The sequence below is a fragment of the Canis lupus genome, chromosome 37 (genome assembly GCF_003254725.2).
Source record: "Canis lupus dingo isolate Sandy chromosome 37, ASM325472v2, whole genome shotgun sequence".
Classification (NCBI taxonomy): domain Eukaryota; kingdom Metazoa; phylum Chordata; class Mammalia; order Carnivora; family Canidae; genus Canis; species Canis lupus.
This window is the reverse complement of record NC_064279.1, coordinates 9075173-9101013: the sequence shown is the minus strand read 5'-3', so window position 1 is coordinate 9101013 and position 25841 is coordinate 9075173. Positions and strand designations below refer to the sequence as shown.

At 54.1% G+C, this 25841-nt stretch overlaps 2 protein-coding genes across 7 annotated transcripts in view; one reads left to right on the top strand and one right to left on the bottom strand.

Annotated features, from left to right (window-relative positions):
• SATB2 (SATB homeobox 2) overlaps positions 1–25841 on the top strand; it is a 288684-nt gene that overhangs the window by 81367 nt on the left and 181476 nt on the right. For 2 of the 6 annotated variants that reach the window (XM_049106485.1, XM_049106488.1), the window contains exon 4: positions 21616–21697. The gene's annotated coding sequence lies outside the window, so the exon portion shown is untranslated. Of the gene's footprint in view, positions 1–17324; positions 17442–21615; positions 21698–24397; positions 24528–24720; positions 24900–25841 lie in introns of those variants that run through there. The other 4 variants (XM_049106487.1, XM_049106489.1, XM_025441727.3 and 1 more) reach the window with 4 other exon arrangements.
• LOC125754470 (collagen alpha-1(I) chain-like) lies at positions 15713–25677 on the bottom strand. The gene is made up of 7 exons (XM_049106446.1): positions 25531–25677; positions 24927–25133; positions 22375–23432; positions 19073–20107; positions 17876–18749; positions 17304–17498; positions 15713–16114 (listed from the first exon to the last, which is right to left on the bottom strand). The coding sequence occupies exons 1-7, from the start codon at positions 25675–25677 to the stop codon at positions 15713–15715; spliced, it is 3918 nt and encodes a 1305-aa protein (XP_048962403.1).

Here is a 25841-nt window from a genome sequence, read left to right as displayed (position 1 = left end):
AAAGGAAGGAGACTACAAAGGCAGCAATGTCACCAGAAGAAAAGGGTAACCTCAATGCAGGGGGAGTAGTAAGGACAGTGTATCTGCGTGGCAGCCTGGCTAAGCACCCAGGAACCCCCACCCTCTCTTTCCATCCCAGGTACTTTGAGTCAGTTGATTAAATTCCCTCCTGTTGACTCCCATGGTGGAGGAATGGAGTAGGGACCAAGTGCAGATCTCTATGGCTCTGATGAGATTTGGCTTGGGGTTAGCTTCTGGGGTGATCCTTGCACCTTCCACAACCAGGCTGTACATGCAAAATGTACATGTTAAGTTACTGACCATGTTTGAGACAAGCTCGATGTCCCTCTCAGGCTTGGGAAGTCTAAGAATTCTATCAATTTGGTTGATTTTAAAATTTCAGATAATACATTTTATTTGTAGGAATTTGCTTTATTGTTTTTCTAAATGGACTTTGCAGATCACTGCATAGGCATTGATCTCAAAGCAGGAATAACTGGATTTTGCATAGTAGTTTACAGTTTTCAATGTCCTTTTCAGCAAATTATCACTTTTTATTGTCACAACATCTTGTGAGGCAGGCGAAGCATGTATAGATTTTCATCCATATGTTACAGCTAAGAAACCAAAAAAAAAAAAAAAAAAAAAAAAAAAAAGGTTGCCTTGACCAGCATTTGAAAGCTGTTAAATGACAGAATTAGGGATGGATCATGAACAATCTAATTGGCCACCATGGCTCCCAGTCTTTGGTGGCTTCTCCTGGTATACAGAGGGGTCACCCAAGTGGGCCAGAGCATGAGTGGCTCACAGCTTCCTGAATCCAAACAACTCTGCCCCCTTAAAGATCAGGAAAATAATATATGGGCCCAGATGTCAAGATTTGGAAGCCTGCCATTTGGGCATCCAGGGAAGGAGAAAAATTGGAGCGCTGCCTTCCACTCGGCAGGAATGCATCTGAAGTTAGTTCCCCAGCTTAATTTACTCAGGCGACCTCCGTGGTCTGAGAGGCCCAGCCAGTAGCCTCCACGCAGAGACCTTCCGAGCTGCAGACAGAGCTCCAGGGGAGGGCGCTGAGAGCCCACTGCTTCAGGGTGGTGGACTGAGGCCAGAACACACCCCCTTGCAGAGGTTGGCCAGTGGAAGAGGGGGAACGCCAAGGAAGCAAGAGCTTTCCTAGCAGTAGAGTGATGACCATGATGATGTGAACGAAAGCCAAGATACACGTGGTGGGTATGGCGTCATTTGGAAATGTTAGAAGATCTAGGACAAGGCCTCAGGGCCTCAGTTTCCACCATGTGTCTGTGTTAAGGCTGTTAGTTGTGAGGTGGCAGCCAAATGTGAGGCCGAGAAGGGAGGGAACAAGCGGGCTGGGGGGAAATAGTAGCCATGATCTCTGGGGTCAGTACCACAACTTATTTTGTTGGACTTGACCACGCTTTGGTGATATATTAACAGATGGCCATGATCGCGGACATGGTACATACTGGAAACCTAGTTTCTGTCACTTACCTAGATCCCAGCAAATCATTGCACAGCCAAACTTCGAGCCATAATCATTTAACAGAGTGATGGAATTCAAGGAGGCTCAACAGATAGTCAACGCCTCTGTTTCATAATTAAGGAAAGTGAGATCCAGAGATGGAAAATTCTTTGTCAAATGTCACATAGCTAGTAGTGGCCTCATATAAGAGCTAAAGACACGGTCAGGAATACAGGTGATGGAATGAGGTTTGGCTTCAAATCTGGGCTCTAACGATTTGTTCTGTGACTTCAGGCAAGTTATTTAACTAATCTGATCTCAGTTTCCTCGTTGGATAAAAATGTATCTATCTCAAGGGTATTAAGTCAGATAATAAGTGTGAGCATTCGCATAGTGTCTGCTCATTAGAAACATCCCGTGAGCATTCAATAAATGAAAACTGATGTGATTATTAGAATTCAGCTTTTCTGACCTTCCAGCCAGAATTCATTCTTTATCCTATGAACCCTCCCCCAATCCTCCTCAGGCTTTTTGCATGCATGCCTGTGCCATTCCATATTTTTCCATTCTGTTGTGATATCCTCATGGAAGATTGTAGGAATGGTCTTAAAGGAGTTATTTGACTTCGCAATTTCCTTACCAATGAGATAGGATAGCTCTAGCTGGGCTCCAGGCTGGCTAATATAACAGAATGACTCCTGAGTAGAGTGGCTTAAGCAAGATAGGAGCTTGTTTTTCTTTTATGTAACAGACCAGAGGTAGGCAATGCAGGACTAGCAGGACAGTCTGCTATCCTCAACGTGCCATCTCCTATCTGGCTTCCAAGTGACTTCTCCAGTTTTTATATTTTCTCAGGCAGACAAATGGGACCAGAAGGTACATACCAGATCCTTTCTAAATTAAGACCAAGAGTAGGGATCCCTGGGTGGCTCAGCGGTTTAGCACCTGCCTTCGGTCCAGGGTGTGATCCTGGAGTCCTGAGATCGAGGCCCACATCAGGCTCCCTGCATGGAGCCTGCTTCTCCCTCCACCTGTGTCTCTGCCTCTCTCTCTGTGTCTCTCATGAATAAATAAATAAAATATTAAAAAAAAAAAAAGACCCCAAGAGTAGCCCCCATCACTTCTCTCCTTTAACTGGTCAAGAGTCAGTCACATGGTCACACCTAGCACCAAGGGGAGCTGGGAAACGTAGGCTTTAGCTGAGCAGGCATGTGACAGAGGAAATTGAATGATATTAGATGAAAACCTGAGGTTTGCCACAAGCTCTTTACTGTACTATCTAAAGAAGTTATTAATATAAGCTGTAATATTTCTGAAAATTTATCCATCTCACTTTTCACAGAAGACCCTAGAAAAGTCTCTACTTTCAAAAGAGTTTGGTTCTTGGATTGTGATTCAAAAGTCATTTAGAGGGATGCATGGGTGGCTCATTCAGTTGAGCATCTGCCTTCGGCCCTGGTCATGATGCTGAGGTCCTGGGATGGAGTCCTGCATGGGGCTCCCTGCTCCACGGGGAGGCTGCTTCTCCTTCTCCCGCTGCCTGCCCTTCCCCCAGCTTGTGCCCTTTGTCAAATAAATAAATAAAATATTTTTTTAAAAAGTCATTTAGAGGTAAGGCAGTTGCTGGTGGTTATAGAAAGAGTGATAAAGGATGCCAGATGTAAAGCAGAGCCAGAAAATGAGTGGAAAACCATGGAAGCAACTGAGAAAGTGATTGCTATTGGAGAGAAAGAGAAAACAAACAAGGAAGTGGTGTGCTGCATTATGAAATATAGATGTTGCTTTGACTGTTTGGAGGTTATATTTCCTTCTCCAAAGGAGATGCTCATCTAGCACATGGCTCACCTGGAGCCCTCTACACCTGCTCAATCTGAAGAAGGCCTCAGGAGGTCAGTCCAAGAGTCTGAATTCATAAAATAATTTCTGAAAAGCTGGGAAATAGTTTCCAGTATCTTCTCAAGAGGATATTAATTTCTAGAATGTTAGCACTCTCTTGGCCTTTGGGACCACCTAAGTAGGATCAGACCATTTTGTGAGATGCTAAGTAATCCAGGCTCTGGAAGGAAATGATTGAGATGGGAAAAATCCAGGCAAAGACTCCAGTGATGATGCCCTGGGATCTGGGGCTCCTCTGGAAAGCTTCTCAGATTCAATCTTTTCTCCCCATTCCTACTACTACTGCTCTGGACTTGGCCCTCAAGATTCTATGACAGGCTTGTTATTCTGCTACCCTTCTAATTTGTCTCCTTGCCATACATCTTTTGTTCCTCAAAGCCATCCTGCATATTGTTGTCATGATAATTCTCCAAAATCCTCTTCATTGTAAGCCTTCTTTTACCTCAGAATTTACCAAGTGAAATTATGATGATCGTTTTATATTTCTTTTTTTTTCCTTTCTTTTCTGTTGTTGTTGGGTTGAGCTGTAGTTTTTCTTACATTTACTTTTAAATATGTACACAATAAATATGTATGATTTTTATAATAATGAAAAGATAGAGTCAGTTTCCAATGTCTCAGAAGGTGAAGGGGCAATTGGGAGTGCTGTGGCTCTCATTTCTTCTTCACCAAGTCTCTTTCCTTTGGGGTAATGTATGAGACCTCCAAAAATTGTCCTACGTTAGCTACCAAACATAATTTCCTTTGACTCTCCTATGGAAGCTGTTATAGCTTCCTTATGGTAGCCAGCTTCTGCTACCGTCACACCCCGTGCCCCCAGCCCACTTAAGTCTTAGCGATCTTTCCAGATTTAGTTAACATGTCACCTTCCTGGACTACTTTAATTCTTAAACTTATCATTTCTGTGACATTTTATTTTGTCCATACCTCACTCCTTATGATTCCCTTTTAGTTGTTGCCAACTCTTTTACCTGAGTGAATCTTGTCTCTTAAATGAATTCCAAGTTCTTGGAGCACAAGGGTACTCTTACAAATTCTTTGCTTTCCTCATACCATCTGGCGTAGTTCTAAACATATAATACATAATCCATTGATATATTTTTGAGAACTTTATTCACATCTTAGCTGAATGATTTAACATGTGTCAGACCATAGTGCTACCCTTCCTACAAAATATTTGAAGAAGGATTTCATAGGGAAGGTAATCATGATACAAAGGAACAGAAATCTAATGAGGGGATCTGGGGTATCAGTAACATGCTGACTGTGTGACCTTAGAAAACACTACCTTTGCCCTGATTTGCCAATCACTTTCCTTGGGACTCTTGTTGGCTATTCTGACTACTACCCTGGGGAGACCATCTTATGTCCTTAGTAGATTTTGTACCTCATTGTCTATACCAATTTGCTCCCCCCCACCACTGTGGACAACTCTGTTGCTTTGCCCTAATTCCTTAGCATCAGAGGTACCCCTTTCTCTAAGAAGCAGGCCATAAATATGGTCAGTGAAGTAGTCATCACTTCTTCTCTAAGCCTGGATATCTAAATAGGCTATGCCTCTGTAGTTGTCACTCTAACATATGAACTTGTGTCATTGTATATTTGGCTATAAAATCTGATTGCTTACCCTGGTCTCCACATCTATGTGGAGTGTTGGTGGCATCTTCCCTTAATGTTAAGTAGATGATAGAACCAGATAGGAAGTCTGAGTAGCTCAGATCTACTAGTCAAACCCCACTCTTAATTAGCAATGTGATCTTGTGCCAATAACCTTTGAACTCACTTTTGGAAATGAAATGTGGATGATAATAGTGCATATCTCTGAGTTAAATGAGATAGCCCATGTAAGGTGCCTAGTAACATCCCTGGCTATTATTATAATTGTTTTCATTAATCCTTGAAATAGAAAGATAGCTGAGCAAAAGAATGTATGAACTAGTAGCTTGTCAGTGTATTTGTTGAATTGAAATGGTTCAGTGATCTGTGTTTGGGGGTTTATGATGTGCACAAAGCCTGAGCCCTTCAACCAATCCAGTTTGGTGACTATTAGCCATATTCAACCCTCTTTTCTATTCTCCCTTTCCCAGGGCTGATGCTGTCTACAGAAAACATAAAAACAAATGGCTGTTTGCAAGAGGGGAGGGAAAGAGAAAGTTAATACTTCAGGCTCCATAGGTCAGCTTTAGTTTATAATAACCCAACCCAATCCAAAGAGCCTGAGGGTTTTTGTCTTGGGAGGAGGGTTACCAGAGTGTTGGTGGCATCCTCCCTTAAGCTGCAGTAGAGAATTGATTGGTAAAAAGCAGTCAGTTTATGTTTGGTTTGTGGGAGTGAACATGGTCTGGAAGGTCATTGAAATTTTATTGTATGAATGTTTCAAACTGATGTAAATAACGAGGCTGAGCTCATAAGGGATAAAACATGGGATCAAAAGAGAGAATCAGAACAGCATCTTGGGGGTTTTCCTTCTGACATTCTCTTCCTGGGCCTCATGACTCTACATTTGAATACCTACATTTTAAATCAAAGGCAGTAGTAGGCCAGGTGTAGAAGGAGCCTGCCTAAATAAAGTGAATTTGGCTCAGTGTGTGGACTTCGAGAAACCCTCAAAAAAAAAAAAAGAGACACAAAGCCACAAGAAGGAGAAAGTGGGTCTTTGACAGTAACTCGTACCATCTGCTCTGCTTTTGCTAAAACTGGAGAAGCAGTTGCTTTGAGGCTTGAAGTGTAATTCCCCTGTTTTCGCATTTGGTCTTGCAGGTAAATGAAGAGAATGGGTTGGCATTGCTGTTCCAGAATGCTCTGCTTTTTCACTGCCCCCTTCTGGGGCTCCTCATGCTCTCACTGTAGCTAAGAGAACATAGTCCAGATAGAAATCTGACCGCAAAGAGTACAGCATAGGTACATGTACACTGGATGGAGAACACTGCCCAACCTAGCAAGGTAGAACCATTGTCTTTCATAAAATGATTGTAACAAGGAAATGGCAATATTTCCTTGGTCATTGCCAAATAAAACAATATGGGTCCCTGGGCAAATTCAGTGCAGAGGGGTGAGAGAGATGTTTCTCAGAGTCAGCCTAAAGGGTTCTCTCCATTCGGTAGGACACCATGTGTCCCTGCAGCAGCAAACAAAGAACAGAGGACATGGTCTCTGAGTCTCTTTTCCTGTACCCTGAGCAAACATAATGTCACACCTCAGGGACAGTATGATGAAAAGTTCCACCTGCCTGAGCATAACCCTGTATGGAAGACTTGGGAATGACCTCTGGGCAAGATAGTCTTCATAATCTCTGCCTCCCTTGCCCAGATCAGGAGCCTCTGCTGTAGGGATGGACAGAGTGCTGATGAAAATGTTCTTGAGAAATGCTTACTAAAATTCAGAAAAAAAAAATTTCATTGGTTATGAAGTAATATAAGGTTCCCTCTGTTATCTTTTTTTTCTTTTAATATTTTATTTATTTACTCATGAGAGAGGCAGAGACACGGCAGAGGGAGAAGCAGGCTCCCTGTGAGGAGCCCAATGTGGGACTTGATCCCAGGACCCCGGGATCACGACCTGAGCCTAAGGCAGACGCTCAACCACTGAGCCACCCAGGTGCCCACCCTGAGTTATTTTGTCTTAAGAAATGGATCTAGGAGAATAATGCGATCCAAGCTTCAACTCCTCGTTCCCATTCAGTGATCTGCAATATGAATTGAGTCTCTCTCAATTGGATCAGCAATTCTAACATAATATAGTGAACATTTTTCAAGTTGTTCAGTTGTTGCAGGAACTGTCTTAAGCAACTTACATGTAGTATTTCGTTTACTCCTCAGTTTTATGGGATGGCTGTTGCTATTATGCCTATTTGACAGGGAAAATGAAGTTCAGAAAGGTGAGTTAACCTCCTCCAGGTTTCACTGCTAGTAAGTGACAAAGGCAGAATTGACTTACCCTGTAGGCTTAAAGCTCTGAAGCACACTACTTCACCTCCCTTCCCCAATATTTACAGATTTTTAAGAATTTTTTATGGTTATTAAACTTATGACTGCAAGAAGATGAATACTATTGTTTAAATACATTTATGTGTTTATTTTTAAAAGCATTTTCTGCACCAGGTCCAAGCACACACTGGCCTAACCTCCTTAAAAGTTGTCATGGTTCTACTTTTCTCTCCATCATACTCCCACACCCAACATCTCTTTGACACCAGCCTTCTCCGAGGATCCAGCTTGGGCAGGGGCGGGAGGGGGGCATGAGTAGAGAGCTTGAAGCACACCCCTCTTCTGGAGTGGTGAGCAAGAGAAACTCGCTCCACCCTATCCTTCCTCCTACTCCCATGGGCACAAACCAAAGTCAACTCACCTTAACCAGCAGGGATTTCCTAGATGGTGGTGCTAAACCCAGAGGATTGAGCTAAAGGAAGAGAAAGCTCTGGAAGGCAAAGATGTTCCATTTTTCTTAAAGCAGGGGGAAGGAACAGGAAAGACAAAGTAGCTAATATGCAGCGTGTTTAGGATGCATTCGAGTAAATCTTCGCTGTTACTCAATGCAGCTCGCCCATAGGGAATGCCAGGGGAGTGGAAGTCTGAGGTTTGTTTTTATTCATTTATTTTCAGCTTTGCTGTAGATACTGTTGTGTGTAGTAATTCCTAGGCAGATGTTACAATGTAGAGTTTCTCCAGGCGATTGCATTGGCATTTTTAACAGGACTCAGAGTAAAAGTCTTTCTCCTCAAAAATCTATTCAGTGATTAAGGCTGAAAGGAGCCTGGCTTTGAAATCCTCTCCTAAGAAACGAAAGACACTCAGAGCAGCCTTATTCTCTTTATTGTCCTGGGTTGGCTGTAGGCTCTGTAACCCGTCACAGGTGTAGGCCGCAGGAAGGCCGGTCCTGGGTGGGAGGTCACTCCAGCCCACAGACCACCGAGACCCCTGGTGAGATCCCCATCGAGTGCCAGTCTTCAGGAACACTGCCAAGCTGTCAGGGCCCTGGAGCAGGATTTATGGGGTTGCCTTTGGAAGCAAATGTGCCTATTCTGTTTCCTGCCCCGCCCCAGCCTCCTTTTTTTCCTCCTGCTCCCATTGTTGTGTATAGGCTAGCTGAAAACTTGGTCTTTTTTGACTTCTATAAGGTTGAAATCCGACGGGCAAATACAATGACAGGATGGGGGAGAAGCAGGTTGATCAACTGCGTGGCCTCCACGTCATTCCTTTATGAATTTCTGTAAGCAGTGCTTCTCAGTTGTCAATTTTATCAACCAAATAAATTTTCGCGTGTGTATGATAGTATAAGTAATGCACATTTCAGCCAACCTATGTTTTTCTTTCTCCCCAATTCCCAGTGGACTTTGAAGAAGGGAAATCAATAAATCAATTGGTACCTTGTCCAATACCCATTTCAATGACATCACAGCGCCATTTGCTAAAGATCAGACATTAGTTACGGAAAGAGACTGAGACATTTCCATTTGATAATGTATGTCTTTGCCCTTTTGAACCAGGTACAAAAAAGGAATAGTGGAGTGTCCTTGTAAATGACAATTTTTGTGTTGACCTTATCAAAAAAATAAAGTAGTTGTGGAGAAAATGATAGAATATCATTTATACCTCAGGGTTTATTAGACACGCAGTAGAGTGTTTTCTTATAGGTTTATCCTATAATATTTTATTCAAAAAAATTTCCCCCATTGTGGCTAACTCTACTTTTTAGAAATTAGATTTTTATTTTTTTAAATCTGATTTTAGAAATGTATATATTATTTGTCTTTGGTCCTTAAAAATGGCATCAGAATTCAATACTTTAAAAACCTATAAACAAAAAAAAAAAAAACCCTATAAAACAAATGCTTATATGCACTAAAATAGCTCTGATTTTTGGAGAAAAACCACACAACTTAGAAGAATGCCTTTAAAAAATAAAGAATGCTTTATAATACCACGATCCTGGGTTTTTTGTACTGTTTTGTTCATTTATTCATATATTTGCATATATTGCATGTTCTTAAATTGGGATAAAACAATACAACCACTTTTGTTTAGTCTCTCCCCCAAATGCCTCAATGCTATATGCAACTTCACTTCCAAAATTCAGCGTCCCTTGAACCAACTGTAATATTCTTTTCACACAGACCTTGCAGATTTTGCTATTGTTGCAATATTATGAAAGAAGTATGTCTTACTAAGCACTCTAAACTATGTGGAAATATATTCGTAATTACCGGGATAGCAACAACAGTAAAATGCATTTCTGGTGTCCTGCGGTCCAAACAGTCCTGGACTGAGGGTCAAAAGAGGAGAGTTGGAGGCTCAACTCCGCATTCAGGGATTTTCTCACCTGGAGTGTGAATCTGCCTCCCGTCTACTGAGCTCAAGCTCCTCACCAGTAAACCACAACCATTAGACTAAGTGGTCTTTAAGTTTCCTTCCAAGTGTGAAATTCTTTGCTTATGCAATTCTCTCTGAAGAGCTCTTGATGACTTGGCCTTATGAGAGCTCTTCTGCGCTGTGGATTCCTGCGGGAAGGATGGCTTTTTGCAGAAGGGGAGCTTGCAGGTTTTATCTGCGGAGTATCCTCCAGGAATTCTCTGGCCCCTCGAGCTCAGGTGTTCGACCACACGGGGCACAGTAGAGTGATCTGTGGGTTCACAGTGTGGCTGACTTCTTTCCCCTTCACCCTGAATTTGGGTTGTTCTCTGAACATTGGTCATATCCTAAAATGAAAGCTTCTGAGCCGCTCCTAAAGCATAAGGAATCAGAAGGGAGAGAGTCGGTGGATGAGGTTACTGCAGGAGGGCCAGCAGGTCTCTTCTGAGCTGCTGCTTGGTCCTGGGGCCAGCTAAATCAGCTGCTTGGGCAACTTGGAGACGCAATGAGAAGGGATTAATTAGATCACTTAGAATTCTTAAAATGAGGCTCAAAATGTGTGGAACCAAGAGCAGTTCTTAGCCACCGAAAGTGCTATATTTTTCGTCCCGTTGGCTATGTAGGTGAGCTCACCTACAAATTTCCCTACCTATATTTGGACCTCAAGAATGCACTTCGGTCGTGTCTGTCTTCTCTGCGGTGCAGCAGCCAGGGATGGGGGCAGGCTCGGCGCGGGGCTCCCTTCCCCCACGGGCAGGTGGAGAGGCGGCCGCGCGGGCTGCGAGGCCGAGCGGGGAGGCCGGGACCCGGGCTGGCCCCGAGCCCGGGGAGGCTCCCCCTACCGGGAGTCCGGAGCAGTGCTGGGGCCGGGCCTGGGCCGCTGCGCCGCCGGCTCCTTCGGGGCTTGGCGGGTGGGATCAGCGCGCGGCGGAAGCGCTCGGCCCGGGGAACGAGCATTTTCCTGCAAAAGCAATTAGCTGCGAATAAACATCTGCAACGGCGGCTCCGCCACCCGAGCGCCCGCCGCGCGTCTCTAACGGGCGGGGCGGGGGGTGGGGGATGGGGGGCAGGATGGTGAGATTCGAGGCCTGGGAAGGAAGGGGGTGGGGGACTGTGCAGGGAGGTGCTCCCCGAGTTCAGAGGCGCTTCTTAAGTTACCAACAAAGTCAGGGCCGATCCCGGGAGAGGTAACCGGTCGTCCGGTTACGCGGCGCCCTTTCCCCGCCTGGGACCTGCGCGCTGCAGGTAGTCAGGACGGTGTAGGTGTAGCCCGACTCCAGATGCCCTTGGAGACCCGGACCCCGGGAGCGAGCGCCTCTGCGCGGCGCAGCCACTGTGCCCCCAGCGGCCCCCATACAACCGGTAGTTAAACTGGGCCTTCGAGTGTCTCAAGTCAAGGTGAGCAAGGAGTCCTCCAGCCTCCGGCCCGCGTCTCCGGGACTTGGGGCCCGGGACCTTGGGTCCCAGGAGAGACCCGAAGGCAAAGCCGTTTGGGGTGATGGACGCGGGGCGAATTGGGGTCGAAGTGGGAGGATGCTTGCACGTGCACAGGGACGCCCGCTGGTTTCGGGGTGCGCGCCGCCCAGAGCTCGAGCGTGCGGGGTTGGGGCGACGGGGACTCTCCTGGGCCCTAACAGCCACCAGTCCTGCCCAGGTGGGCTCTGTCCCCGGTGCTTGTGGGCGGAGAGTGCGCAGGGAGCTGACCACCCAAGAGCTAAGAGCGTCCCCCAGGAGGCCAAATCTGCAAAGTCTCGTCCAACCCTCGGGGCGTTTTTCCGTAGACTAAGCTGTTGGAAGAGAGCAGTCGTACACCCGTCTAACAAAGATAATAAGGACATGATGGGGGAAAAAACGGACTATGCAGTGGTGAAGGTTTGACCCGTCACGGAGCATCCCTGCTTTGCCTTCTCCGCAGGCCAAGGGCGGTCCTGGAGGTAGCACGAGGTGCAGTGGGGGTCACCCCAGCCCCTTGCTCCTCTGAGGTCCTGACCCACCCCTGACCCAGGCGGACACCCACATGCTTGGTGCAGCCTGAGGCCCCTGGGCCCAGTCTTCGCATCCACAGCCGGGCCTAATCTAGGGGCCCCTGTGGGTGTCCTGCGCCCGCCTCATCTCAGACCGAATCCCAAGGGGTCCGGGGAAAGGAGGGAGAGGTGGGCGTCGCAGGCTGCTTCCCTTGGGCCTTGGGCGCAATGGTTATCACCTGTGCGGAGAGAAGGTGACTTCGGCTGCGACCTCAGCTGCCTCGGCTGTGTGGTGCCCCCTCGGGTCAGGGGCACCCACGGGAGACCGAAACCACCTTCTCCAGCCGCTGGCGCTTCCTTGCCCGCGGGGACTGAGCAGGAGCAGAGAGAGCTGACGTCTGTTCAGCACCCCGTGGGTTCCCAGTCGGGGCGAATTGGGCTGGGGGCGCTGGGAGGGCGAGGGAGGGAGGTGAGGGATGGAGGGATTCGTTTCCGACCTGCTTCTGTCTTCTGTTTTCCATTCCAGAAAATACCAGTGCTTTTTGGCAGTTGGGCTCTTACAAAGGTGGATTTATAACCAGTCCCCCCTCCTCCCAGATTTTTCTTAAAGGTGTTGCAGTATCCCCCACCCACTCACCTTTCTCTAACCTGCTCCTCCTCCCACTTTCCCCGAAAATGTGAGTGATCATGTGTGAGAAGCAGCTTAGCCCAGTGTCTGCAGCAGAGCCGCAACTTGAGTGAGAGGCGAGGAGGCTTCCCTGGACGTTTTGGTGTTTCTCAAGTTACTGGGGTCCCCGTAGCAAAAGTAGCTGGGCTTGGTGGCCAGCAAGACGGGGAGCCCCGGAGCACCCAGGCTGTGTGCACCGCACCCCCGCCAGGAAGCGCTGGCCTCCCAGTGTGTGGGCTCGAGGCCCTTCGGATGAGCCAGGGGCCAGGATCAGGCTCCTAAAGCAGCAGAAAAAGCAGACACGTAATTTCACTCCTTTATCCTACCTCGCCTCCACCACCACTTTTTTTTTCCTTTTGGTAGACGGACTGTGTAATAGGCAGGTAGCCCGGAAGCTGGAGCTGCGCTGTAGGAGTTGGGAGCGATCCCGAGCTGGCACTGCCCTTCTGGATTTGGGAACCGTCTGGGGGAGGAGGAGGGTCAAAGGGGCATCCGCTTCTTTTGAACGAGGGCGCGGTTTGCTTCCCGCAGACAGCGGGCGGGGACAGCTCAGAGCGGAGGGCTCCGTGGGATGTCTCTTGGAGCAGGTAATTTCTGCGGCGGGTCGAGAGCTGGTGACTGACACTCTCGGTGACAGCGACCAGGCCGGGCAGCGCCCTTTCCCGATTATCCAGATGATTAACCCCTGGGCTGGCCACGGTGGGATCTCCACTCTCCCCTCACCTTTTCTCCCACGGGGATTAGGGGGCGCCCCTTTCCAAAGAGGACCCGAGGGTCTCGGCCTTGGCCCTTCCTGAGCTCCGTGTGGCCTTGCATCTGATTAGGGCCGGGGGAAGAGGGGGCGGCCCGCAGATCCGTCCCTCCTCGTCGCCCACCTAGCCGAGCCGGGTTCACCGGGCCGGTCCCCCCGCGGTCCCCCGGGTCCCCTCCCCCCCGCAACCACTTGTCTGAAACTTACCAGATTCCAACCTTAAGGCAGGAAAAAAAGTGTTTCATATACAAACCGATCAGGGTATTTGCAGATAATTGCGAATGTCAAATACTGGGGCGTGATGACAAAGTGCAGAGATTGCCAGGACCCGAGCTCCGCCTGAGGGGCGGGGGCTCCTGGCGGGGCTCCCGGGCCACCTCGCGCCGCGCGGTTGGGGGGGGGGGGCAGTCAGCCGAGCTGCCTGCAGCCCCTTCGGTGGAGATGCCTGTTTCTTCGACCCCTCTGCTCTGCAGCTGGTTCAGGATTCATCCGCGGCGTGCACGCTCAGCCCCAGCGGGAAGGCGCGGCCGCCCCACGCTCCCCACACCCCCAGGCGCGCACAGACACCCCAGGCAGGATGCACGCACCATGGGGGTTCCTGGGCCTCAGTTGGACGCCGAGGCCCAAAGCCCTGCCAGGAGGCGTCACCAGAGCTTATGCCAGACTGTCACCCGCGGCTGCCTGACACGGCGGGGGAGGGGCGACTCAGAGGCTACTCAGGCCAGCCGCTGCACCCATCTAGAACCGGGAGGAGTCCTTTACAGAAGTAAACGCAGAATTTTAAAAAAGGCCCCTAAAAGGCCACCCTCGGACCTAATCCTCCTGCCGGGCTTGCGGGAGGCCAAGGAGGGGGTTTTCCCTGGGAGCCCTAGCGCATACAGCCCGCCAAAGTTGACCCCTCGAACCCTGGAACCCTCAGCGACTGCTCCCAGCAGCTCTCAGGACAACCCCTATGAGACGCCCCCTGCCCCCCCAGACGTGCTCAGAGTGTTTCAAGCCCCCCCAATCCTATCTATCTACTGGTTACCCTTGTTGGATCCCAAATCTATTGAAAACCGGGGGATCGATTATAGATGGTATGATGAGCTTAGTGGCAGGTCCGCAGCTTTCCGGGGGTCAGAACCGCAGGGGTGGCAGGAACGCGGGGTCCAGCATCGCTGGGGGCTGGACTTAGCCGCTGGAGAGCAGCAGAAGAGGCTCACACACCCCATACAGGCGTCATGAGTCCTACCACAAGCAACCCAGGGCTCTGGCCCCTGAGTCCTGGGTAGCTGGACAACGTCAGAGGAGGGGAGGAGGCTGAGCGACCTTTGACACTCTGGCCCCCTTTCCTTTTTGAGGGCTGATGATGTGGCGGGATATTCCGGTGAGGGGGGTGTTTGGGTGGGGGTAGAAGGAAGGAGAGAGGAGGGAAGGGATCACTGCTCAGGCTAGTGCGGTCAGGCTGCAGAGGGAGGAAAGCTCAGGAGAGCAACTTGGGACGTCTGTCCCAAGTCCCTGTCCCCGATTCTCAGCGCCCCCCTCCAACCCCTTCTATTGAACGCCTGCAGCCCTCATGTCTTTGGAAGCCCTTACAGTTTTACACTCCAATTGTCTGAGGTTTCTGATGATGACAAATTAGAAAAAGGCTTCTGCAGCAGCCCAACACCTAGGTCAGAGAGCTGGGGGGGAGGGTAGGATACTGGACAGAGGTCGGGGTAAAGGAAAGTCTTGCCTCCCAGGCTTTCTCTGCGAGGTTGGGGCGAGGGCGGGGAGGACTGGGGCCTGGGGCTGGGGAGTGCTTTGGTAGCCTGGAAGTGGGATCCACAGAAGTCCAGCCCCTCGCTCCTCAGTTAAAGGGCATCAGGACTGCTCTGGACAGTCAGCCTTTCTTGCCCTGACCAGGAAGGCCTTGGTCTTGCCGGAAGACTCAACTGGGGATCGTGGGGACAAGCAGGGTGACAGGCTTTGTGGGAGAGACCCATTCAGGTCCAGTGAGGCCGGAGTAGATGACAGCAGTGTCTATCTCCAGCCTGAGCGGCCAACCGGGGCCCCACAAGTGTAAGATGTGATTCTATTTGACTTTCCAAATCAAAATGCATTGATTGGGGCCCAAAGAGTTCACGGCACATAACCGTCTTAATTAAACCTGCTGTAAACAGACAAATCACTTCTCCTCAGGCACATAGGGCCCTGGGACATGGCACAGGGGCTGGCATAAGCTAGGCTTGAGGATGCTCTTTAAAGAAAGGAGTGTAAATGAGGCAAAGAAAAAAAGTGGAACTTCCACGACTGACCATAGGAAACAGCTTAACCGAAACCCAAACTCTAAACAACCAGAAGGTATGGGATGGGAGGGAGAACCTTAAAAGCCAGAGGAGAACCTGGTTGATGGAGCAGCTCTGTGGGGACCCGCAGACCAGGGTGGGGGGGAAGGGGAGCCCCCAGGTTGTCTGGGGAGGCTGAGGCTCTGAGTTACCCCCGCTCAGCTCTGCCCTTTCCTTCCCAATCCTTCCATCTTTCTCTGCCACTCTTCTCGACTTCTGGCACCCGGAGGACAGCGCCGAGAGACACGTCCTCCCTTAACCTGGGCAGCGAGGGGGACCAGGGCCGCCGCGGTGAGTGCCCTTAGTGCGCAGCCAGGACGTGGGGCGCTGGGCGCCCGGCGGCCGACACTGGAGGGCATGGGTGGGCCCCGGGCCAGAGCAGGAGCAGATGGGAAGGGAAGTTGGCTGTCACCCTCTTGGGAAGCGGGGAAACGGGGCGTATACACCGTAGCTCAAGGTTCACTCCCTCTTCAGCCAAGTGCCGACACCGTGGTGCGATCTGCAGAAGCTGGAAGAGGCTCAGGGGCTCTGGTGCCACCGGCCGAGGGTGCGGGGAGAGCTGGGGGCAGTGGCCCCCGGGCAGGGCCCGCAAGACGCCCTTCTGGGCCCCGAACGTGCCCAGGGCTGGGTCTGTCTCCCAGTCACTCTGGGCCTCCTGGACTCGGCACAAAGCAACCCTCAAGCTGACTCGGGGTCTCACAGCCTGAAACAAGAAGGCGAACTAAGGGGGAGTTCGTGGATTTTCTAACTAAAAGTGAAAAGGAGAAGTTCTCCATAATGTGTAAACACTGAAGCTCTGAGCGCACAGCACAGGTTTGGGTGTGTTGCTGGGAACTTGGGGAGCTGCCTCCTCCACCCTCCATGGTTTGCAAACTTGGATTCTCATTGCTTTTCATTGACTAGCTTCTGACCCCAACAGTAATCTGATTCAGAAATACTCTTCATTTCGTTAGGCTGACGTTGGCAGGCACTAGTTATGTTGTATCTGGTGGGGAATTTAAGTTCAGTTAAATTTTAGCATAATGCTTTTTGAAAAAGTCTTTTAAAAATTTTTTTTACTTCCATACAGAAAATGAAAACATATATATATGTATATATACACACATATATATGTGATTGGAGAGAAACATGCTTAGATTGCCTTTAGATTTTTGAGATTTTGTATAGGCGCCAACAATTCCGTGGACACAAACGAATGGGCTATTTGCCGTTATTATTCATGAAAGGTCTTTTATATTTTTAAGTTGAGGCATGGTTCCCAGGTGGAAAAATTCTTTATGACTAAGAACATGCTTTCAAAAAGATTAGAACATTCAAGCAAAAATTTAGAGCGCATGATGGTAGAGAAGTCTTTACTGAAAAAAACAGATAACACGACCATCCAGGAGTTGAAGTCAAAATGTAGTAAAAGTCAATTAAAATGCAAACTATTAGGGAAGCATTGCAAATGTCTTTGTCACATCCAAAGGGGAAAAAAAAATCTTCAGAAACCTCCCTCCCTCGTTTTGTACTTGTGTTGTGAGACTTGAATTGTTGTCCACATTTTTCTCTTCCGAAATAACAGCAGTTCACCTTTCAAAACTCTTCACCACCTATCGACAATGACCATTGTTCTCCAGCTAAGAAGGACTTTTGAAACCAACAACTTCTTTCACATACTCACACTTGCACACTCCACACAAACGCACACACAGTTGCCGTTTTTTTTTTTTTTTTTTTTTTTTTTTTAACGTTGCTTCTGAATGAGAGAGAGAGAGAGAGAGAGAAGGAGAGACAGACTAGGAAACTCGAGCTTAGGTAACCAACGAACCCAATTACTAGGCTTTATTGATACTAAAAGGAAAAGTTCCCCTCGTAAAATTTCTCTGAGCTTATTAGTTATTTAAATCAGCCTCGGGGCTGGACGAGCGACGCCGCAGGCACCCGCTGCCGGCTCCTGGAGGTGAGCAGACGGCGTCCGCGTCCCGACCCGCCGCCTCGCGCCCGCAGGCCCCGGGCCCCGGGGGCAAAGGCAGGCGCAGCGAGCCAAGGTGAGCCACTTGGCACGCGTGCCGGGCCTGGCGCGCTTGGGGACAGCCCCGCGCGGCCTACGGGCATTAGATTTAGAAGCCAGCAGGTCGGGGCCCAGGCCGGGGTGCGGGCGAGCAGGCCGGGCGGACAGTGGGCGCCAGAACTGCTCCGCGCGGGCACGGCCGGGCTCCCCGGGCCCCGGCGGGAGCGCCCTGCTCGGCCGCGGGGCCGGCGACCTGCGGGGCTGTGACCGGTGGCCGCCGGGCGTGAGCGCTCAGGCCCGAGCCTCGGTGCTGCGTGGGGCTAGGAGTTCTGTAGTTGGATGGGCACCAGGTGGATCCACACCTTTCTGGGTCGTTGTCCCTGTCCGCGGCGGATGGTCCCCAAGTGTGTGTGTGTGCGTGTGCGCGTGTCAACAGTTGCATTTATTAAAGGGAAGCCCCGGCCGGCCCACGGAGGTCCCCTGAGCCCGACACGGGGGCTCGCGATGGTGACGTCGCGCCGGGCCAGCTCCAGGTGATGCCCGGCTCCGCGGGGCTTGGCGGCGGGGCCCCGAGGCGCGCGGGGCGGGGGAGAAGCGACCCCCCCCCCCCGGGGTCCAGCTGTCACGGGCCGGGAAGGACACCCTCGGGGCTCCCCATCGCTCCACAGGGGCCTGGGCCGCCCGGGCCGGGGCACCGCGGGGCGCGCAGCCGGCTTTCCCGCCGCTCGCCCGCGCGGCCCAGGGGCGCCGACCGCTGCGGGAGCTGCTGGAGCCGCGGGAGCCGCGGGAGCCGCGGGAGCCGCGGGAGCTGGGCCGCCTCGGCGCGGCGGCGGGTGCGCGGACTTCGGCGCGGGCGGCCCTGCCCGCCGCGTGGGCTCCGGCCTGGACCTGCCAGGTATGCGTCCGCTCCCGGGGGTCGGGCCGCCGCCGAGGTCCTGCTCGAGGTCCTAGGGTGGTCGGGGCTGAGCCGGGCCCGCACCTGCCCATCCCCCGCCGCGCCCTGCGCCCGCGACCAGGCGACGCCGAGGGCCCGGCTCCGGGACGCCGCGGGTTTCGGTCGCAGCCCACGCGGTGGCGCTGTCGGGAGCGGGCGGCTCGTCTCCGGTCGGGGGACCCGGGCAGTGACCCGGGCTCCAGGCGGCGGGGCCGTTGGGATGAGTCGAGGGCGCGGGGCTCCTCGCCGCTCCCGGGGGCCCCGGGCCGAGCGATGGGGCGGGCCCGGCCCTCCTTGCTCGCGGCCTCCGAGACGGCAGACGCCGCGGGTCGGGAGCGGGACTCGGCGCTCAGAGCCCCGCAGCCCCGGGGAGGGGGCAGGGCGGCGGCAGCTCCTTGGGCGTTTCGTTTTCTGTCCCCCACGGCCCGGTCACCGGCCGTTTAAAGTCGATTTCTATTCCAAAACACAAAACAAAACAACAACAGAAAAGCAACAAAAAGCAAACACGCTAGCTTGGCCGGGCAGTCCTCCTCTCCCTGCGATGCTGCAGGAGATCCAGCTCTGTTAGCTCTAGACTCTGGAAAAGAGTGGAAGGATCCAGGAGCCTGGGGGCGTTGTCATGTGTCGTCGCGAGTGCCGCTCGGAGCCCGCGGGCCCTCCGCCTTCCTGGGCTTCCCAGCCCGGGGCCGCGCGCGGGGACGGCACCTCCACCCCGGCCACGGGGACGCCCTCACCTCCGGGTCGTGTCCCTTGGCTTTCTGCACTCGGGGCGGGCGCCCTCTCCCAGCCCCTGCACCTGGGACCCCGGGGCGCAGAGCTCGCGCCGTCGCCGGAGGCAGCTCCTGGGCCGACCTCCGCGGGCCCCCTCCCGCCCTCGGGGCGTCGGACCCCCGACCCCGCGACCTCCGGGGCGCGCAGCTCGCTCCGGCCGGGCCCCCGCCTCCCCGGGACGCCTCTCTCCGTCGGGGCCGCAGGGGCGCGTCGGCCGCAGGGTGGGAGCGGGACCTCCGGCCGCCCTGCCCGAGGGGCCCGCGGCTTCCCCGCCGCCCCGCCCCGCCCCGCCGCCCAAGGGCCCCCCGGGGCTGCCGCGCGAGCCCGCCGGTCGAGGGCTTTGCCGGGCGCGGTTGGCGTTTGACGGGCTCGGGTGCCAACGAGGGAGGCGTGCGGACGGCGGAGTAAGTGCCCCCGGACGCCCCGGAGCAGCCGCCAAGGGCTGGAGCCCACCCCGCGGGCCGGCGAGGCGGGCGCGCGCCCCTCGGGGCCCTCGGCACGTGCGGCTCCCACCCCCGCGCCTGGGGCGAGTTCTGCGGTCCCGGGACACGTTGGTCGCCTGACTCTCCCCGGACAGTCCGCGGCGGAAATTGGCTCCAGAAGTGGTGTGGGCTTCATTGGAGGGGAAGGATTCCCTCCCGCCCTCCGCTCGCCCCCAGCAGCGCGGGCCCCGGGTGCTGGCGGGGGGGCGGGGGCGCGGAGAGGGGGAGAGGCAGGCCTGCGTGGGTTCCCAGGAGCCGCAGGAGGCTTCCGACGCCCGCGGTGCCCGCAGAGGGCTGAGGGCGAGGGCGAGGGCGAGGGCGCGGGGGAAAGGCCGCTCGGCTTCCGCGTGCTCCCTAAGAGGCAGCGCGCCTCCGGGAGGGCCTCTCCGCCCGGGCGGCCAGACCTGGGATCCAGGGAGCCCGGTGACGGATGCTGCAGCCGCGGGGCTCGGGCGGCCCGGCCCGGGCACCCAGCCCCCTCCGCCCGGGGCGGTCGGGCCTAGGCCGCCCTGCGCGCTCACCGCGGGAGGAAGGTTGGCCACACGTTAGAGCCAGCACAGCAGAGACCTCGGTGTCCAGGGCGAGAAATCAAGAAATGTTGCCATTAAAAGTGCAGGCCATAAAAGGAGAAGGAAGGCCTGACGAGAGATGGAGAGAAAAGGGGAGAACATGAAAATAAGAAAAAACATGCATATTTAAGCCCAGCGCGTAAAGATCCGTTGATTTTTAAAATAACAAATCTCAGTGTGATTATGAAAGACGGGCGACCTTTGACTAAATGACATATGAAAAAAAAAATTGAGGGTGGGGGAGGAGAGGGAGGAAAAAGTCTTAGTAGATTCCCGACTGAAACGTCAGTGAGAAGCAAGTTGAAGGATTAAAATGTCCCCCAGTGTGAACTTTATGCTTTGAGCACTGGAGCAAAAACTATCTGTATAAAAAAATGCGTTTGGGATCAAATTATTTTTAAAGAAGAAGAAGAAAAAAAACCAACAACAACAAACGTAATTAAAACCAATTCTTTTCTTGAGTGTGATTTTGTTTTAAAAATGTTTGGAAATGAACCACTTGAGGAATATAAAACGAAACCAAACAGAACTTTTGAATCAGAATTTATTTACGGTTTTAAAAAGTAGAAAATCTCAGCAAAAGATAAAAATGCTATTTGAAATTTCTTATTGTCAAAATTGAGCATGCCGAAAATAATTGCTTACTTCAGTTGAAATAAGGTCAATACAAAAATCATGCAGTAGAAAGCTTATGTAATTTGAAACAGAAAAGGCCTTTATTAGGGACAAAACTCAACGGGGGTAAAAAAAAAAAAAGAAAAAGAAAAGAAAACCCTCACTGGGCACGTATCACAAAACTTCCTAGAATTCTCCCTTTTTAAAATCGAAAGAAATTTGTAAAATGTGTAAGTAAACATAAATCTGCAAATATTCAAAACACATTTCTGGTAATAACTCAGAGCTTTCGATGTCTTCCTTTATGCCCAGTTCACCTTTACCTATTTTAAGTGCTTTTGCCCCAAATGATAGTTTTGTTCACTGTTAAAAACGGAAAAGAAGAAACTCTAATAATGAGAAAATCCATTAATCTTCCAAAGGGTGCAGAATCTGAAAACAAACTGGCCACAAAGTACATTTAATTGTACTTAAATTGTATACTTTATTTAAATCGCCCATCTCAGGGGTTTAATAATTTAGAATCAATAGCTCCCTTCAAAACATAATAAAATATTTACACTTTATAAAATATTAACCCATTAACAATACCGCTGTGTTGTTTATGAGCGTGTGACTGCAGTCCCACAATCATGCTGTTGACACAAGCATGTGAGGTTAGCGAAGTGATCCTTCGCAAAATGTAAATGAAGATCTTCAGACAGTGGTGTTTATAAAATAGCTCATTAATGACTTAAGATTGAATCGCTCCAACCATTCGCATCATCAGATATAATAATAGTGACGAATCAGACAGGAAAGATCCTGGCTAAACCATTTGCATTTTTTTTTTTTTTCCAGAAGTACTGAAGTCCTAATAGCACCATTTCTTCTAAGTTCCTGGACACTGATCCGGAGGAGGATTCTGCAGTTCAACACCAAGGTAAGGAAAGAAACAGCATTATTATCGTTTTTTGTTTTTCTTTTTCTTTTTTTTTTTTTTTTTAAGATTAAGATATTTGTTAAGAATTGCGGCTCTCCCCATCTTGGAAACGGGCTCAAACTTTGACAGTGGTAGTTGCTTTTTTTGCAAAACCCCCTTCCCATTCCGACGTGAAAGTACAGATTAAAAAAAAAAAAGTTTGTTGATCAAACTTACAGTTTGGTTCTTTGCAGCCAAAAACCTTTTAGCTACCCCCACGAGTTGGTTTACTCGAGCCACTTTGTTCTCACCGCCTTCGAATTGTGCATTTTCTCTAACCCGTCCGTTCAGGTTGGAGGGAGAGATGGGGTTTGGGGGATAAAAGCACAGGGAAGAGAACGTGCAGCCCAGAGCTCGCAGGGTGGCTCCCCGAAGGTTCTCTATGGAGCTGGCTTCCTTTCCCGGCTGGGCTCCGACCGCCTCCCGGGGCGCCTGGGGCTCCCTTGGACCTTGGTGGGCGGCGCCTGGGTGCGGGCTGCTCCGGGAGCGGGGCGCTGAGCCTTAGGCCGGGGCAGGTTTAGTTTCTGGGACCCTTTCTCTTCCAGAGGCTCCTCCGCCTCCCAGGCCTGGGCTCTGGAGGGGACGGCTGCGCGCACGCCGCCCACCGGGTAGGTGCGGCGAGGGGGCCGGCGGCCTACCTCCGGGCGCCCGGCGGCCGCGGCTCCCCGCTCTCGGTACACCGGCCCAAGCTTTCCAGCATTACCCTAGGAGCGCGTTTCCCCAAACCGAATGGAGTTTGGCCCTCTGGCGCCGCCGTACAGCCAATGCTTCTTAAGGGGGACCGGCGGCGCAGGCGGCGCGATGGTGGGGAGTCCGCCGGGTGCGGGGGTTTAGGGGAGAGACACCCGGTGCGCGGTGGGGACTGGAGGCGCCGCCAGCAGAGGGGCTTCGCCGGCCTCCAGGCGCGCGGGGACGCGGCCTCATTTTCCCGCCACAGGTCAGGACCGCGAGTGTGAGCCGGCGCCCCGGGCGCCTCGCGGGGGCCGCGGCCCCTGCCCACGTGCTTTTCTTTAAGGAGGTCCGGCGCCCTAGCGGGGACCTCAGGGACAAAAGCGCGGCCGCAGCTCGGCCTGCTCGGCTGCTGCCCGCGCCACCTTAAATGAGCACCGCGGCTGGAGTCGGGCTGCGGGCGGCTGCGGCCGCGGGAGTCGGCAAAAGTTTGTGGCTCAGTCGCACCTTCGCGGGACCTGCTGTGGACGCCCCCGCGCGGCCTCCCCCGGGACGGGGCACCGGGCCGTCCCCGCGCACGCCGCGCGTCCTCGGAGCCCAGCGCCTGAGCCGCCGGGGCGGGGCGGGGCAGGCGGGGGGTCCCGGGAGTCCCAGACCCGCAGCTGCAGGACGGGCGAGCCCCGCCGCCCTCCCCGCCTCCGCGCCACGGCCTCCGGGCGGAGCCGCTCGGGATGCCCGCGGCGCAGCGAGCGCTCCGGGGCCGCCGCCCGGGGAGGCCCCCCGCCCCCCGCGCGGCCCGCTCGCCCGTCCGCGCCGCGGCACCCCTGCCCCCCGGGGCGCGCGGGCCATTGTTCCGGGCCCGCGGGCGGCGGCCTTCCCTGCGCGGGCTGCGGCGCGGCGGGCCCCGGACGGCCGGCTCCGCGCGGAGGGGGAGCTCCCGGGCACCGGGAAAAGTTGCTCGGAGGGGCGGAGGCGGTGGGTGGTGGGTGGTGGGCGGAGGCGGTGGGTGGGGGAGGCGATAGTCCTCCTATCTCCAAAGTCGAAAGTACTCGGCGCAGTTAGCAGAACCGGGAGCCGAGGCAGCCGCGCTCGCCTGCTGCGCGTCGGGCTGCGCCTCCGCGGGGAGACCGGGGAGACCAGGCAGCCGCGCCCGCCGAGCCGCCGCCGCCGCCGCCGCCGCCCCCGCGCCGGGACCAGTGCGCCTCGGGGCCGGGCGAGGCGGCCGCGCCCCGGACCCGCCGCGAGGAGGAGGAGCGGACCCGAGCCCCGGCGGCGCCCGGGCGCACCCGCACCCGCACCCACCCGCACCCGCACCCGCCGGCCCGGCCGCCGCCCCGCGCGGCTCTCGCTCCTCTGCCATCGCTCCTCCGCCGCCCCACGCGCGCGGTCCTCGCCCCGCGGCTGCGCTGCCGCCGACTCCCCGCTTCCTCCTCCGCCCTCCTCCCTGCTTCCCACCCGCCCCTCGCCAGCCCCTCTGCCTCCTCCGCAGCCCCGCCGCTGTTTGGGTCGCCGGGCTCACAGCGATTGATTGATTGATGTTTAATTTCCTGCCAGGCGGGGCCCCCCTCCCCCCGCAACCTCCCCAGCCCTCCTCCCCGCCCCCCACTCTCCTCCTCCACTGCGGTGGACCAGTCTGGCTCGGGTTTAGAGCTTCCCCCCCCAACCCCCATCCCGAAATAACCCAGAGACTTCCCCTACCCCCACCCCAAATTATTATTTTGAAGGCGCTAGATCTGGGGACGGAAAGGGGGAGGGGGAGAAATCGGAAACCGAGGACAACCCAAAAGGACTCACTTTGCCTGATGACTCAACGCAACTAATAATCATCTCCCTCTCAGTGTATCTCTCTCCGCGGCTGGTCGGGGAGTCCGGCTCCGGCTGCTGGCGGCGGCGGCCGAGAGGGGAGAGGCTGGAGGTGACGGCTTGGGCGGCCGCCGCGCCTCCTCCCGCGCGCGGTCCCGGGTCCCCGGGCCGCCTCGGCTCTCGGTGACACCGGCCCAGAGGGAGGCTCCGGCCGCGCCTGCCCGCCCACTAGCAGACCCGCGGAGCGGCAGCCCCGGCCCGCCTCCGCCGCCTCCCCGTCCTCAGCCCTTTCTCTCCAGAACGGGGCTCCTTCCCGAAGGTGTGAAAAGGCTTTTTCAGCCTCCTTTTCTCTTTTCCCCTCCTCCGCCGTCTCCTCCCCCGCTCGCTCGGGTGCCCCTTTGGAGGAATCCTCCTTTCCCTCTCCTCCTCCTCCTCCTCCCCCTGCCCCCCTCCCATCATCATCATCATCATCATCATCACCATCATCATCATAACAACCATCTCTGCACTAGAAGACACCCTGACCCAGGACCTTAAACGTTAGGACCTGGGAAAGAGGACAAGGGGAAGGAGGAGAGAAGACTAGGAGAGCGCTGCAAGGCAAAGCACCAGAAACTTTCCACCCTGGATTCTCTACTTTTGCTCCATGGACAGAGCCTCAGCCAGCCAAGTTACAGACAGACCGTGAGCAGTAAGTACGCGGGGCGAGGACTCCCACCGCAGGCTCGGGGGGCCGGGGAAGCCCGGGGCCGGCCGAGCCCCCTCCCGCGGCCCGGGCGGTGCGGGGAGCCTCCGCCCGCCGCCCTCCCGTGGGCGCGCGCGGCCCCTCGGCCAGCCCCCACCTTGCCTCCGGGACGCGCGGCTTCTCCGGGGCGAGCGCGCCCGCCGGGGATCCTAGCGCACTTGGCTGCGCGGGTTCCTGCTTCTCGGGGATGTCAGTGACAATGTGAGTGCCGTGTCATCAGGTGTTTCCTCCGCCGCCGCCGCCGCCGCCCCCCAAAGACCCGGGGGGGGGGGCGGTTTGCCGAGGACCCCCTGCGGGTTCCCGGAGCGCGCGTGCCAGCCTTAGGACACCCAGAGGAAAACTTTTTGGAGGAATTTTTAAATTGGGCTTGATGAAGGCTGCTCCTTCACCTAACCGTTTAAATGCTTTTTTTTTTTTTTTTTCGCTTTTGTGTGTTGCACTGAAGAGCTTTTGCAAATAAGGATGGGAGGAACAGAAGAACGTTCCAAAATAATAACGACGGCAGCTCCCCCCCGCCCCCCGCGCCCGCCCTGGGGATGCAGGTTATCCTGGGGAGCGCTGTGAGGAGGAGGAGTACCTCCGGGTGCTCATCGATGTGGACCTGGGGTTGGGGTTGTGCGAAGCGTGTCTGTGTCCGCAGACCGGCCCTGGAGGGGGGCGGGGGACTCAGGGGGTCCCCACGCCGGGCCTTTGGCGCCGGCCCCGCCGCTCGGCGCACGGGCATCCTGTGGCTAATCGGGGTCCTCGCGGACCTGTGTGCATCCTTCCCCAGCCCCTGCTCGGCGGGGGACACGGCCTTCGGATGAAGTTCACTGCTTCCCGCGCGGGGAGGCCGTGTCCCCCGAGGGCGCCGCTGCCAGCCGCGCCCCCGGGAGCGGGCCGCCTCGC